Genomic DNA, 17,254 nt, shown 5'->3' on the forward strand with positions numbered 1-17,254 from the left:
TGTCCGCAATTCTACTAGGAGGCATTCAGAGGGTGGCAGTGTCGTAGTTTTGTGTGTTAAAAATGGTCTTAATGTTCATTATATTAAGCTTTTAATTTACATTTGGTGTCAGCTTTTAAGAAATTATGTACAAAATAGTAATTGAAGTCAAATCTGCTGCCCTTTGAATGTAAAATGTTGTAGTTCTTTGGTTTACTCATTTTTCTTTCAGTGTTGAGTAGAATGTATTGTTATCTGCAGAGAGTACTGAGATATTTAAAATACACACCAGATATGTCAGCAGTATCAAAAGTTTCAAAAAGTTAGTGGTGTGGGGACAGGTTAGTGCTGTGTTAGTGCATATATTTTAAGACAGCACCCTCATAGTTCCACTACTTCGAGAGTAGGACATTATTTGGCATGCAGTCCTGCATCCAAAATGAGAATTGCCATCTTGGTGTTCTCCCCATTGTCACAAATGATCCAGTGTTTATCTCCCATAAGCACATGTTTCAGAAGTTGGTTATCTTCTTGACAGTTGAGCAGCTAGTAGTAGATTCATATGTGAAAGACTGATGTGCCATTCACCAGTTTTGTTCGGTGCTCATACTGAACTTAGAAAATTGGACAAATTAATCAACGAAAAGACTGGAGTTGGAAGATATGATTGACAGAAGCAAAAATATAATGGACATAGGTGTAACATATTTATTAATGGATGATTCACGAACCATGGAAGTTCTTTGTAAAGTTCCAAGAAAAGACCAGTCTGATAATCGTATGGAAGCAGGTAGATGACACAGGAAAACATTTAGGAACCTCATAGTTGCATGTAGTCAAAGGCCACAATGCATGTAGAAATCTGAAGGGGGCTCTTCTTCCAGCAGCAGATGACAAATACATTCCATTTAATGTCCTGTCATTGACCTCAAGGATCAACTCGCTGCGCTCTTCCGCCACTTGCACCTGAGAAATACATACACTTATAAGTTATCAGAAAATGCTTCCTATCCTGTTGGTAACTGAACCCCAGAACTATTATGGTCAATTATGTGCTTAGCAGAGTTATATTATAATGAGTGTTCAAATAAAAAGGTGTGAAATGTTGTAATTTTCATATGCAGCTTTGTGATAACATAGTGAGACATCTAGGGATGCGAATGTAGTGTTTTCACCTCCCCCTGAAAAATTAAAGCTCTGCCCTCAGAAGGCAAGGGGATGCTCACCATCTTCCTCGACATGTGAGGTTCAATACTCATCGAATTAGTCGAGTGTGAAAAAACCATCAACAGTAACATTTACTGTGTTATGCTCCATAGCCTACACAAGTCTATCAATAACAAACAGCTGGACTGCTTACGGGCAGAGTGATTCTGCACATGTCCGAGGTCACACAAAATGTAATGTCAAAGTTGAAGTAGGAGCAGCTTGAGCATCTGCCGTTGACTTAAAAAAGTGTGGCGTGCTAAAAAATCAGCTCAAAGGGAAGTGCTTCAACTGTGTCAATGAACTGAAGCATGTAATGGAGGACCGGCTCATGTCACCATGACAGGAATTTTGGAAACAGGTAGTCCTTCAGCTTCTGAAACAGTGGGATGGTTGTGCTCAGGTCTCTGGTGATTACTTTTGAATGAAGACTCGAACACCTCTGATACTTTTGTGTACGAAGCTTGCAGATTAACCAGACATGCAAATTGAGTAGCCGGAATGCGTACCTGCCAACTGTTCTAATCTAGGCGAGAGACCAGTTATTCCTTTATTTCTCCCAATTTTTAGCTAATTATCATGAAATCTAATACATTTGTTTTGAAAATATCCCTTTTTTCCCACTCAATAGTCATTTTAGTTGATATACATATCAAAGTTAATAGAAATCAGGAAATCACACACGACCTTCATAGGGCTATGAAATGTTTAGCAACAGGCTCCTTGCATAAAAAGTTCTCAGTTTACTTGCTGCATCAAATTTGGATAAAATGCCAAGCTTTCGATGATTGATTTCATCCTCCTTCATCATGATCGGTGGTGGCGGGGGCTGAAACTGACTGACGGGGACAGAGGAAGCTTCATACAGTTTACCACATGAGGCAAGGGGATGGTGCTGCAAGCAGTACTGGATAGGGAGTGCAAACAAAATCTGTGGATGTAGAGGGTACCACCACAGCATGCATCATTTCCGTGTTGACACCATGATGTAATACAGCCAATCAGATGCCATCCTGTGGGTATAAAAGTGAGAGCCTTGCTAGTTCCCAACAATCAGGTTTACCCCCTGATGATGATGATGATGATGACGATGACGACGACGACGACGACGACGACGACGATGAAAGCAATCGTCAAAAGCTTGGAATTTGATGCAGCAGGTAACTCGAACTTTTTATGCAACCATTATTTATATGGATTGTTATTTTTCCTCTTTCCCGCATACTTTTTCGCATGTATACTTGCATTGTTCAGTGTTGTGCTTTGTTTGGACTTGTGTTTTTGTGCTTAAGAGAAGTCACTTATTATTCAATGGTTTTATAATCAGTATAAGTCTTCAGAGTGGTACCGAGCGAGGTGGCGCAGTGGTTAGCACACCGGACTCGCATTCGTTAGGACGACGGTTCAATCCCGTCTCCAGCCATCCTGATTTAGGTTTTCCGTGATTTCCCTAAATCGTTTCAGGCAAATGCCGGGATGGTTCCTTCGAAAGGGCACGGCCGATTTCCTTCCCAATCCTTCCCTAACCCGAGCTTGCGCTCCGTCTCTAATGACCTCGTTGTCGACGGGACGTTAAACACTAACAACCACCACTTTAGAGTGGATGCTTATTTATTTTGTTACCTTAATCTGTGAAAGACTTTATTTAAGTGTCTAAATAGACTGAAGGATCCATTAGTGTGCGATTATGCAATTGCAGTACAATCTCTGGTAGCAAACACGCCCATAAAGTATGTAGAAGTGAAGTGCAGGATTGATACAGGAAATAGAGAAGATTCAAAGAAGAGTAGCACATTTAATCACCAGTTCATTTAGTAAGCATGAAAGCATTAGAGATGCTAATCCAACTTCAGTGGCAGATACTACAAGAGAGGCATAGTGTATCACCGTATAGTCTACTGTTAAAATTTCAGTGGTATACATTCCTAGTAGAGTAAATCAATGTATTTCTTCCCCTTTCATGTACCTTGCAAAAAGTCTGTTAAGGTCAACTAGAGAGACTCGAGCTCATGTGGAAGCTAACCAATAGTAGTCCTTTCCATGGAAGTTTCATCAATGGAACAGGAAATGGGGAAAGTTAACAGTAGTACATGAAGTATTCTCTTCTACACAGCACAAGGTGGCTTGCAAAGCACAGATGTAAATGTAGATGGGGTGATAACTGAAACTTGAGTTGAACAGCTACAGTTTGATTTAACTTATTAGAATGAGTTGACAACAAGCTGCATATTTCATGAAATGACACATTACTGGAATCCACTGATTTAAATTTACATATCAATTCGAAAATCTGATGTAGAATGTAACGCCAAAGATCGTTTTACAATAAGAAATGTAATGTTTGTGGAAGTGTAGTTTTAACCAAGGCAGATAACTTTCACAGTTTTCAGTTGTTTCGTCAAACCCTGAAAACAAAGACGGTGACCCATCTTGCAGAATTAGCTGCAGCAGCTGATGTTGTCATTGTTGTAGTTTTTGGTTTTATTGTTGAAGCTGTTGGTTTTGTTGCAACAGTTCTTTATGCTATTTTTAAGTTGGTCCTGGTGCTGCTTGAGTTGCAGCATCAGTTATTGCTGCCAGAATTTTAAGAACTTTAGATTTATTATAATAGTAATATTGTCCAACTGCATATACATGTGAAGGGACTGTCCTCATCATATTAGTGCTGGGATCAGCTAAAATTATTTGGAGAGTAGGAATGTAAATGCTTGGTAATACAACCACTTTCAGATAAATGTGATGTTGTCGTAGGTGTCAAACTACCAGGTAGAACTGTGCATCAAATAGATACCAGTACCAGAAGTCAAGGGTATTGTCATCACATAACCAAAATCAGTAACAAAGTCTATAGCACAAACTTCATTATGTTCACATCAGTTACACCAGTAAACCTCATGTAAACAGGTCAAGCTGCACTGCGTGAAGCTTGACCACGTTATTTTATATGCCATAGTTGGTGTCAGTTGCAGACTCTTGTTCTGCTCCAAAGAGGTGCCACCTGGGTAGCATCAGTGTCACTCTGATTAAAACCCATTTTAACATCTGTGGCGGAGATAATAAACTCGCCCTTTCTGAATATAAATCCAGTGTCTGAACCGTAGCATCTCACTTGACCCAAAAAGTGTGTGTGTGTGTGTGTGTGTGTGTGTGTGTGTGTGTGTGTGTGTGCGCGCACATGCAGAGAGAGAGAGAGAGAGAGAGAGAGAGAGAGCGCAGAGAGACTGATGACCATAGCTGTCAAGTCCCATAGTGCTCAGAGCTCAGAGAACAGAGCGGGGGGGGGGGGGGGGGGGGAGTTTGGTATTTCTTTAGCCTCTCTCTGCATGCATCTTATAGAAGAAAATAAACAAACACATTTCATGTACTTCTCATTAAATTTTGTGTTCACATTGGTGGGCAAAGACTGATTTCTGATGGTGATAAGCCTGCATAATATTGTTATGTAAATATGTGATTGTTTGTTCCAGGATTGTGTGTCATCTTTGCTGGACATAATTTTGGAGGGCAGTGCCAACAGTGTAGATGATGGGCAAGGGATAGATCAGAATACCAGCTTCAATGGACTCTCTCGCCATGCAGCACTCTTCATGGAAAATGAATTGCAAACAATGGTAAAGCTAAGAAAATTTTGAAAATCTTGAATAATCTGATCTGTTATGAATGTGATGTTGCACTCTTAAATGCTTTAGATGCAATGCTTATCACCGTTTATGGAGTTGTATGAAAAACAACAGTCAGTTCTGACACCAAATTAACTATACAGTTGATAATTTAAACTTAATAAATTGATAAGTTTTGTTGTGTTTCTTTACAGAATTAATGGTCTTCATAAAGATTTATGTTTGATTTATAGAGAGAATTTTCTTCCTTGTGTCATGGACACAATATTTCCTTTAATTTGTTTACAGAACTTTTCAGTCTTTGTACTTGCAGAGAGTAAAAGCCTGTTTTTTTTTCCTCGTTCAGCGGTCATATGTGCATCATAATGACTGCCAAACTTTTAAAGAAACCAAAGCCATGGGGCATATTCCACCATTGTTCTTGTTCCAGCCATGTACATAGATTACCCGTTTCTTGACGATGTAGTAGCCATCACAGTAGTATGTCATAAATGTGCTCAGAGTATGTTGTTGATTAAGGGGTGACTAACCTGTTACTACCTGCTAGGTGTGGCAAGTTGCATAGACATGCTACAAATACCATGCAGAAATAATAGAAACCATGTTTGCAGAACCCCTTCAAAAAGACATTTTCAGCATACTATACTTCCAAAAAATTTCAAAAAGAGTTGTGGAAATTATTATATGTTTCTTCTACATTGTGTGTTTCACACATTATGTTCTCTTGTTCTTCCAGGAAGTATTCTGACTGAATGATTGTTCATAACAATATTAAATAGTAACTAAACCTAGTTGACAAAGAGTTATTTTTTAATTGTTTCATCTATTTTATGTATAACCTGTTTTGATAGTATCATCATCATCATCATCATCATGTTGAAGGTCAATTTTTTATATTTCTGTTCTTAATGAAAATTGTTAAAACAGGCTGACCATAAAGCCATCAGCACACGGACCATGCATCCGAATGTTGAGCGTGCCAAGTTTTTGACATCATAGCATGGAATAGCATGCTGGGGAGTCTTTCTGAATGTGCAGAGGAGTATCTAGCATGTCAGATATTCTTAACGTGCATTTGAACATAAATGAGATGGCATAACGCCACTTATGTCACGGACACATCATTTCCCTTTGGTTAAGAATTGTGAGGCGCTATATTGGCTTTCAGTTGAAGCCCGTATGTATATATATGTTTTCTGATTAGCTCTCAAAAACCCGCCATTAATTGTACAATCAATTATAATAAAATGACAAGAAACGTCATATTCATGGTAAAACAGTTATGTAATTTGCATATTATGAGATTATGCGATTTGAAGGCAACAACATGTTGAGGATCCATTAAAAACGCATTGTTCTTGGTGCAGTTTGTTATAATTAAATTTGAATTACTAATGTAAGTACGATTAAAGCTTTCTGGAGATGGTCACAAATCAATCATGGTTGTTTTAGCACAACGTTTAGCATCACATTTTCCTGGTGATGGTCATGATGAGTTTGTGGTATGTCCCACTATGTCCAAATATTTTTTGCTAACCTTCATGTTTGTAATAGGTTGTGATACTTTCTTATTAGTTTAGTATAAACGTATACTGTAATATTCAATGATATGTAAATATAAGTGTGCTCTTTTTGAGGAGTAAATTTGTTTGATTTGCTTAATCTACAGGACACCTTGCATTACTTGCCGTTAGATATTTTGCCCTTTTTAAAGTTTTGTAATACACATGTTGTAAAGATTCTGCTACTGAGTAGGGACAGTGGTCAAGTAAGAATGACCACAGAATTTTAGTAAAAGGTGAGAATGATTAAATAATTTTTATCTTATGTGGAGAACTATTGTAAATTTGTGTTGCGCTATTTGTAATGGAGCTTCTATAAGCTGATGCCTTTATTGAGTGGACATGGTACTTTCCTTTTTCCCATATAATATTGTCACGGATATTAAAGTTTTTATTTATGAGTACTATAGACAGAACAACCTGACTAGCATATAGACAAGGGAGGAAAGAACACTTTAATAGATCCTGCCCATTTCTTAAACAGTGTCATTTACGAGTCAGATACAGTCGACAACTGGCTCTGCAGCGTGTTGCGATCGTGTATACCATGATGAGGTCCACATACTGTATGCACATGTCACATCTTTTTTTCTGAGCATTCAGCAGACTGCTGAACTCGCCACGCTCATTGTTGACATTCAACAGCACGGTACATGTGCTGACAGCTTAAGATTATATTGCATCTTGCACTAGTAATAATAAGCAATGTTAGCAACAGAGGCATCGTTCCCCACTGCAGTCTGATAGCGGAGACCCAAGCATATGGAATAGGTTCCCAGATATGTGAGTGGTTCGAAGGCCTCTTAAGTAACAGATTCCAGTACATTGTCCTCAATGGTTAATGTTAATCAGAAACGAGGATATCATTTGAAGTGTCACAGTGAAGTGTGATAGGGACAGTTCTTTTTCTCTATATACATAAATGTTCCGGTGGATAGAGTGAACAGCAATCTGCAACTGATTGCTAATGACACTATTGTGTGGGAAAGTATTGTCATTGATTGAATGTAGGAGGCTTTAAGGTGACATAGAATTTCGAGTTGGTGTGATGAATGGCAGGTAGCTCGAAATGTTAAAGAAAGTTTCAAGTTAATGCAGATGCGTAGAATAAACAATCCCATAATGTTTGAATACAGTATTAGTTGTGTACTGCTCAAACAGTTACATTGATTAAATACCTAGGCATAATGCTGCAGAGCTATATGAAATGGAATGGTGTGTAAGGACAGTAGTATGGAATAAGAGTTGCAGACTTCAGTTTGTTGGCTCCTGATTTCAGTTCCACAGAATCAGTGATTTATACCATCAGTATGTAATTTCAACATACTTCACGTACTTTTTGAGTCACAGCCAACTGCTACATAAAAGGTTCCCGTCCTCCACCTAGTCTTGAATTTTAGGTAACACAGATGACCACAGCAGTGCTCCGCTTGACAGACTACTGTGATTGCTGGGTAGTGGTCCTGGCAGTGTTGCATACCCACATCCCATGCCAACCATTGGTGCATCATGAGAATGATGTCACTTGGCTGCTCTGGCATCTCAGCAGATATTGAGTCAATACCCTACACTTGTGTGGAATGCACAGCAAAGCAAGTGGCACCACAGCAGGAGCTCTTATCTCGACTGCTTTCCCAGCAACCATAAGCGTGTGTCCATATCGATCATGCCAGTCCATTTCTGGATGACATTTGGCTCATGGTAGTGGACACGTGCTCACACTTCCCATATGCGATGCAAAAAGACAGTATTATGTCAGCAGCTATCCATCAAAGCCTTAGAGAAGACTTTTATCATGGAGGTTCTCTCTCTCTCACCCTCATGTCAAAAAAATGACCTTCAGTTCATGACTGGTCTGTTTCAGGACGTCTTTAACAGAAGAGACATCTTGTGAATGCCACAGCACCATTCCATCTATCCTTGAATGTCAATTCTGACAAATTATGTAAACACTTAAAACCTAGATCAAAAATGTGGTGCCATCTTCAACATAGAGGATGCACTTATTCACTTCCTGGCATCTTACGGAACAAAGCTGGTCAAAGGAAAGTCACCAGTGGAGCTTCCCCAAGACCACCACTAACACATATTACTGGATTTGATGCTCTCGTCACCAGAACTACACAGAACTCCCTTGCATTGAAGTTGGTGCATTGGTCTGCACATGCACCTTCAGTAAGGTTTCCCAGGATCATTACAGTGGTACACGGGTGTAAGAAAAACGATGTGGCAGCAATGGCATCCGCTTCTTACACTATATCAAAGAACTCGGACCACACATACCTAAGATGAAATGGCCACAGCCTCCACTGCTTGCACGAAAACACTTCTGGCACCTCAGGGCACACCACCAGAAAGCCAAGGCTTCCAGCATATTTTATTTATTTATTTACATGTCTATTTCCATAGGACCAAATTGAGGAGCAAATCTCCAAGGTCATGGAGTATGTCAGTACTTGAAATTACAACATAAAAGTAATAACAGATAATAATATAATGTTTATGAACCCAAAAACTGTCAAGCCATAAGTTTAAACAAACACAATCAACAATATAACATAAGAATCAGCTTAATTTTTCAAGGAACTCCTCAACAGAATAGAAGGAGTGACCCCTGAGGAAACTCTTCAGTTTCGATTTAAAAGCACTTGGATTGCTGCTAAGATTTTTGAATTCTTCTGGTAGCTTATTGAAAATGGATGCAGTAATATACTGCACACATTTCTGCACGAGAGTTAAGGAAGTGCAATCCAAATGCAGGTTGGATTTCTGCCAAGTATTAACTGAGTGAAAGCTGCTAATTCTTGGGAATTAGCTGATATCGTTAACAAGAAATGACAGTGAATATATCAATATAATAGAGGGAAACATTCCACGTGGGAAAAATATGTGTGGTGTATGTGTGGATGGATATGTGTGTGTGTGTGTGTGCGCGAGTGTATACCTGTCCTTTTTTCCCCCTAAGGTAAGTCTTTCCGCTCCCAGGATTGGAATGACTCCTTACCCTCTCCCTTAAAACCCACATCCTTTCGTCTTTCCTTCTCCTTCCCCTCTTTCCTGATGAGGCAACAGTTTGTTGCGAATGCTTGAATTTTGTGTGTGTGTTTGTGTGTCTATCGACCTGCCAGCGCTTTCGTTCGGTAAGTCATATATATATATATATATATATATATATATATATATATATAGAGAGAGAGAGAGAGAGAGAGAGAGAGAAACATTCCACGTGGGAAAAATATATCTAAAAACAAAGATAATGTGACTTACCGAACGAAAGCGCTGGCAGGTCGATAGACACACAAACACACACATAAAAAATTCAAGCTTTCGCAATAAACTGTTGCCTCATCAGGAAAGAGGGAAGGAGAGGGAAAGACGAAAGGATGTGGGTTTTAAGGGAGAGTGTAAGGAGTCATTCCAATCCCGGGAGCGGAAAGACTTACCTTAGGGGGAAAAAAGGACGGGTATACACTCGCACGCACACACACACACATCCATCCGCACATACACAGACACAAGCAGACATATTTAAAGACAAAGAGTTTGGGCAGAGATGTCAGTCGAGGCGGAAGTGAAGAGGCAAAGATGATGTTGAATGACAGGTGAGGTATGAGTGGCGGCAACTTGAAATTAGCGGAGATTGAGGCCTGGTGGGTAACGGGAAGAGAGGATATATTGAAGAGCAAGTTCCCATCTCCGGAGTTCGGATAGGTTGGTGTTGGTGGGAAGTATCCAGATAACCCGGACGGTGTAACACTGTGCCAAGATGTGCTGGCCGTGCACCAAGGCATGTTTAGCCACAGGGTGATCCTCATTACCAACAAACACTGTCTGCCTGTGTCCATTCCTGCGAATGGACAGTTTGTTGCTGGTCATTCCCACATAGAATGCATCACAGTGTAGGCAGGTCAGTTGGTAAATCACGTGGGTGCTTTCACATGTGGCTCTGCCTTTGATCGTGTACACCTTCCGGGTTACAGGACTGGAGTAGGTGGTGGTGGGAGGGTGCATGGGACAGGTTTTACACCGGGGGCGGTTACAAGGATAGGAGCCAGAGGGTAGGGAAGGTGGTTTGGGGATTTCATAGGGATGAACTAACAGGTTACGAAGGTTAGGTGGATGGCGGAAAGACACTCTTGGTGGAGTGGGGAGGATTTCATGAAGGATGGATCTCATTTCAGGGCAGGATTTGAGGAAGTCGTATCCCTGCTGGAGAGCCACATTCTGAGTCTGGTCCAGTCCCGGAAAGTATCCTGACACAAGTGGGGCTCTTTTGTGGTTCTTCTGTGGGGGATTCTGGGTTCGAGGGGATGAGGAAGTGGCTCTGGTTATTTGTTTCTGTACCAGGTCGGGAGGGTAGTTGCGAGATGCGAAAGCTGTTGTCAGGTTGTTGGTGTAATGGTTCAGGGATTCCGGACTGGAGCAGATTCGTTTTGCCACGAAGACCTAGGCTGTAGGGAAGGGACCGTTTGATGTGGGATGGGTGGCAGCTGTCATAATGCAGGTACTGTTGCTTGTTGGTGGGTTTGATGTGGATGGACGTGTGAAGCTGGCCATTGGACAGGTGGAGGTCAACGTCAAGGAAAATGGCATGGGATTTGGAGTAGGACCAGGTGAATCTGATGGAACCAAAGGAGTTGAGGTTGGAGAGGAAATTCTGAAGTTCTTCTTCACTGTGAGTCCAGATCATGAAGATGTCATCAATAAATCTGTACCAAACTTTGGGTTGGCAGGCCTGGGTAACCAAGAAGGCTTCTTCTAAGCGACCCATGAATAGGTTGGCATACGAGGGGGCCATCCTGGTACCCATGGCTGTTCCCTTTAATTGTTGGTATGTCTGGCCTTCAAAAGTGAAGAAGTTGTGGATCAGGATGAAGCTGGCTAAGGTGATGAGGAAAGAGGTTTTAGGTAGGGTGGCAGGTGATCGGCGTGAAAGGAAGTGCTCCATCGCAGCGAGGCCCTGGACGTGCGGAATATTTGTGTATAAGGAAGTGGCATACACAAATATTCCGCACGTCCAGGGCCTCGCTGCGATGGAGCACTTCCTTTCACGCCGATCACCTGCCACCCTACCTAAAACCTCTTTCCTCATCACCTTAGCCAGCTTCATCCTGACCCACAACTTCTTCACTTTTGAAGGCCAGACATACCAACAATTAAAGGGAACAGCCATGGGTACCAGGATGGCCCCCTCGTACGCCAACCTATTCATGGGTCCCTTAGAGGAAGCCTTCTTGGTTACCCAGGCCTGCCAACCCAAAGTTTGGTACAGATTTATTGATGACATCTTCATGATCTGGACTCACAGTGAAGAAGAACTTCAGAATTTCCTCTCCAACCTCAACTCCTTTGGTTCCATCAGATTCACCTGGTCCTACTCCAAATCCCATGCCATTTTCCTTGACGTTGACCTCCACCTGTCCAATGGCCAGCTTCACACGTCCATCCACATCAAACCCACCAACAAGCAACAGTACCTGCATTATGACAGCTGCCACCCATTCCACATCAAACGGTCCCTTCCCTACAGCCTAGGTCTTCGTGGCAAAACGAATCTGCTCCAGTCCGGAATCCCTGAACCATTACACCAACAACCTGACAACAGCTTTCGCATCTCGCAACTACCCTCCCGACCTGGTACAGAAACAAATAACCAGAGCCACTTCCTCATCCCCTCGAACCCAGAATCCCCCACAGAAGAACCACAAAAGAGCCCCACTTGTGACAGGATACTTTCCGGGACTGGACCAGACTCAGAATGTGGCTCTCCAGCAGGGATACGACTTCCTCAAATCCTGCCCTGAAATGAGATCCATCCTTCATGAAATCCTCCCCACTCCACCAAGAGTGTCTTTCCGCCGTCCACCTAACCTTCGTAACCTGTTAGTTCATCCCTATGAAATCCCCAAACCACCTTCCCTACCCTCTGGCTCCTATCCTTGTAACCGCCCCCGGTGTAAAACCTGTCCCATGCACCCTCCCACCACCACCTACTCCAGTCCTGTAACCCGGAAGGTGTACACGATCAAAGGCAGAGCCACATGTGAAAGCACCCACGTGATTTACCAACTGACCTGCCTACACTGTGATGCATTCTATGTGGGAATGACCAGCAACAAACTGTCCATTCGCATGAATGGACACAGGCAGACAGTGTTTGTTGGTAATGAGGATCACCCTGTGGCTAAACATGCCTTGGTGCACGGCCAGCACATCTTGGCACAGTGTTACACCGTCCGGGTTATCTGGATACTTCCCACCAACACCAACCTATCTGAACTCCGGAGATGGGAACTTGCTCTTCAATATATCCTCTCTTCCCGTTACCCACCAGGCCTCAATCTCCGCTAATTTCAAGTTGCCGCCACTCATACCTCACCTGTCATTCAACATGATCTTTGCCTCTTCACTTCCGCCTCGACTGACATCTCTGCCCAAACTCTTTGTCTTTAAATATGTCTGCTTGTGTCTGTGTATGTGCGGATGGATGTGTGTGTGCGCGCGAGTGTATACCCGTCCTTTTTTCCCCCCTAAGGTAAATCTTTCCGCTCCCGGGATTGGAATGACTCCTTACACTCTCCCTTAAAACCCACATCCTTTCGTCTTTCCCTCTCCTTCCCTTTCCTGATGAGGCAACAGTTTGTTGCGAAAGCTTGAATTTTGTGTGTATGTTTTTGTTTGTGTTTGTTTGTGTGTCTGTCGACCTGCCAGCACTTTCATTTGGTAAGTCACATCATCTTTATTATATATATATATATATATATATATATATATATATGCGCGCGCAGCATTAAGCCTTTGAACAAGATCCTGAATATTGGCTTTCCACGACAGTTTACTATCTATCTGAACATGTAGAAATTTGAACTGTTCAGTTTCACTAATCATTATTGAATTGTGTATTAGAAACTGTAAAAACTGAGTCTTACTCTGATTTAGCATTAGTTTATTCCATCAACTGCACTGTTAGAAACCAAGCCAATGTTGCACACAACGTCCTTTACTACCAAGCTAGTGTCATCAGTAAACAGAAATATTTTAGAGTTATCCATAATACTAGAGGACATATCACTTATATAAATAAGGAACAGGAGTGGCCTCAACACTGATCCTTGAGGCATCCCCAATTTGACTGTGCCCCACCCAGGCCCCACATCAGACATTTTCAACAATGTAATTAATGACGTTTTGCTGTCTGTTGTTAAAGTAAGACATGGACCAATTGTGAGCTATTCTCCGAATTCCATAATGGTCCAACTTCTGGAGCAATACACTGATGGTATAAAAATAGATCTAAAATTGTCTACATTATGCCTTTCTCCCTTTTTATAAAGTGGCTTTACTACTGAGTACTTTAATTGTTCAGGAAACTGACCATTCTTAAAGAAAAATTACAAATATGGCTAAGTGCAGGACTAACATGTGCAGCACAGTACTTTGATATTCTGCTAGGCTCTCTAGACTGAGAGAAAATCTGGAATACATTTCACATAAATTTCCTCAGAATGTTGTAGTCTTAGGTGGAGATTTAAATTTACCAAATATAGATTGGGACACTCAGATACTGAGTGTACTATCTGAAAATTACCTCGAGCAATCAAACAGAGAACCGACTCGTGGAGATAACATCTTGGACCTACTGATAACAAACAGACCCGAAATTTTCGACTCTGTAAGCGCAGAAAAGCGAATCAGTGATAATAAGGCCGTTGCAGCATCCCTGAATATGGAAGTAAATAGGAATATAAAAAAAGGGAGGAAGGTTTATCTGTTTTGCAAGAGTAATAGGAGGCAGATTTCAGACTACATAACAGGTGCAAAACGAAAATTTCTGTTCAGACACTGACAATGTTGAGTGTTTATGGAAAAAGTTCAAGGCAATCGTAAAATGCGTTTTAGACAGGTACGTGCCGAGTAAAACTGTGAGGGATGGGAAAAACCCACCATGGTTCAACAACAAAGTTAGGAAACTACTGCGAAAGCAAAGAGAGCTTCACTGCAAATTTAAATGCAGCCAAAACCTCTCAGACAAACAGAAGCTAAACAATGTCAAAGTTAGCGTAAGGAGGGCTATGCGTGAAGCGTTCAGTGAATTCGAAAGTAAAATTCTATGTACCGACTTGACAGAAAATCCTAGGAAGTTTCTAGTCTTACGTTAAACCAATAATTGGATCGAAACAACATATCCAGAAACTCTGGGATGATAATGGCATTGAAGCAGAGGATGATGCGCGTAAAGCTGAAATACTAAACACCTTCTTCCAAAGCTATTTCACAGAGGAAGACCGCACTGCAGTTCCTTCTCTAAATCCTCGCACAAATAAAAAATGGCTGACATCGAAATAAGTGTCCAAGGAATAGAAAACAACTGAAATCACTCAACAGAGGAAAGTCCACTGGACCTGACGGGATACCAGTTCGATTCTACACAGAGTACGCGAAAGAACTTGCCCCCCCTTCTAACAGCCATATTCCACAAGTCTCTAGAGGAACGGGAGGTTCCAAATGATTGGAAAAGTTCACAGGTAGTTCCAGTTTTCAAGAAGGGTCGTCGAGCAGATGTGAAAAACTATAGGCCTATACATCTGACATCGATCTGTTGCAGAATTTTAGAACATGTTTTTTGCTCGCGTATCATGTCGTTTCTGGAGACCCAGAATCTATTCTGTAGGAATTAACATGGATTCCGGAAACAGTAATCGTGTGAGACCCAACTTGCTTGATTTGTTCATGAGACCCAGAAAATATTAGATACAGACTCCCAGGTAGACGCCATTTTCCTTGACTTCCGGAAGGCGTTCGATACAGTTCCGCACTGTCGCCTGATAAACAAACTAAGAGCCTATGGAAAATCAGACCAGTTGTGTGGCTGGATTGAAGAGTTTTTAGCAAACAGAACACAGCATGTTGTTCTCAATGGAGAGACATCTGCAGACGTTAAAGTAACCTCTGGCGTGCCACAGGGGAGTGTTATGGGACCATTGCCTTTTACAATATGTATAAATGACCTAGTAGATAGTGTCGGAAGTTCCATGCGGCTTTTTGCGGATGATGCTGTAGTATACAGAGAAGTTGCAGCATTAGAAAATTTCAGCGAAATGCAGGAAGATCTGCAGCGGATAGGCACTTGGTGCAGGGAGTAGCAACTGACCCTTAACATAGGCAAATATAATGTATTGCGAATACATAGAAAGAAGGATCCTTTATTGTATGATTATATGATAGCGGAACAAACATTGGTAGCAGTTACTTCTGTAAAATATCTGGGAGTATGTGTATGGAATGATTTGAAGTGGAATGATCATTAAAAATTAATTGTTGGTAAGGCGGATACCAGGTTGAGATTCATTGGGAGAGTCCTTAGAAAATGTAGTCCATCAAAAAAGGAAGTGGCTTACAAAACACTTGTTCGACCTATACTTGAGTATTGTTCATCAGTGTGGGATCCGTACCAGGTCGGGTTGACAGAGGAGATAGAGAAGATCCAAAGAAGAGCGGCGTGTTTCTTCACAGGGTTATTTGGTAACCGTGATAGCGTTACGGAGATGTTTAGCAAACTCAAGTCGCAGACTCTGCAGGAGAGACGCTCTACATCGCGGTGTAGCTTGCTGTCCAGGTTTCGAGAGGGTGCGTTTCTGGATGAGGTATCAAATATATTGCTTCCCCCTACTTATACCTCCCGAGGGGATCACAAATGTAAAATTAGAGAGATTGGAGCGCACAGGGAGGCTTTCCGGCAGTCGTTCTTCCCGAGAACCATGCGCGACTGGAATGGGAGGTAATGACAGTGGCACGTAAAGTGCCCTCCGCCACACACTGTTGGGTGGCTTGCAGAGTATAAATGTAGATGTAGACTTTATATCTTCGACCTTGTGCTGCTGACCAGACTCCTCCTTCACAACTGACCATATGGTTTTAATTTTATCCTGTGAATTAACTATTCTATTTGCGTGCCACTTACTCCTTGCCTTCCTAATGACATTTTAAGCACCTTACAGTACTGTTTGTAATGGCTACTGTAGGTTGATTGTGACTACTTCTAACATTTTGATATAATTCCTGCTTTATTCCACATGATATCCTTATCTCACTAGTCAGCCAGCCAGGCTGCCTTTTATTGCTATTACCCAATTTAGAACGTTCTAATGGAAAGCAACTCTCAAAGAGCCTGAGAAATGTGTCAAGGAAAACATTATATTTGTCATCTATGTTATCGGCACTATAAACATCCTGCCACTCTTGTTCCTTGACAAGGTTTAAAACCTTTCTATTGCCATTGGATTAGCTTTTCTACATAGTTTGTAATTATATGTGACATTTGTTTGAGTACAAAAGCCTTTTAGTGTTAAAATTTGTGCATCATGGTCTGAAAGGCCATTCACCCTTTTAATAACAGAATTTCTATCTAGTAATGAAGAATGAATAAAAAAAATTGTTTACGGCTGTGCTTCTGTTTCCTTCCGCCCTAGTCTGATAAAACGCAGTCTGCATCGGATCATGTGAGTTTAAGAGATCTACGAACATCCTTTTTCTTGCACAGTCATATACAAAATTGATATTGAAGTCACCACATATAACTAATTTTTGCTACTTCCTATAAAGTGAACTAAGAACTGTGTCTCGCTTGGGCATAAGTGCTCTAAAGTCAGAGTTACATGACCTATAAACAACAACAATTAGAAGTTTAGTTTCACTAAGTTCAACTGCCTCTACACAACATTGAAATATCTGTTCAGTGCAGTGCTGTGATAAGTCTATGGACTCAAATAGGATACTGTTCTTTATGTTCATGGCCACTCCCCCACTCCGCAAGGAACTCCGTGAAAAACAGTCAGCTAATCTGTATCCTGGTAGATGAAGTCTCTGAATTGTCAAATTATTTAAATG

The 17,254-nt window shown here is 41.4% G+C and overlaps 1 protein-coding gene across 2 annotated transcripts in view; it reads left to right on the plus strand.

Annotated features, from left to right (window-relative positions):
* LOC126248294 (GTPase-activating protein and VPS9 domain-containing protein 1) overlaps window positions 1-17,254 on the plus strand; it is a 369,886-nt gene that overhangs the window by 101,016 nt on the left and 251,616 nt on the right. For both annotated transcript variants that reach the window (XM_049949157.1, XM_049949158.1), the window contains exon 8: window positions 4,653-4,796. In XM_049949157.1, coding sequence (XP_049805114.1) covers window positions 4,653-4,796 — 144 coding nt within the window. The remainder of the gene's footprint in view (window positions 1-4,652; window positions 4,797-17,254) is intronic.

This window comes from Schistocerca nitens, chromosome 3 (assembly GCF_023898315.1).
Source record: "Schistocerca nitens isolate TAMUIC-IGC-003100 chromosome 3, iqSchNite1.1, whole genome shotgun sequence".
Lineage (NCBI taxonomy): Eukaryota > Metazoa > Arthropoda > Insecta > Orthoptera > Acrididae > Schistocerca > Schistocerca nitens.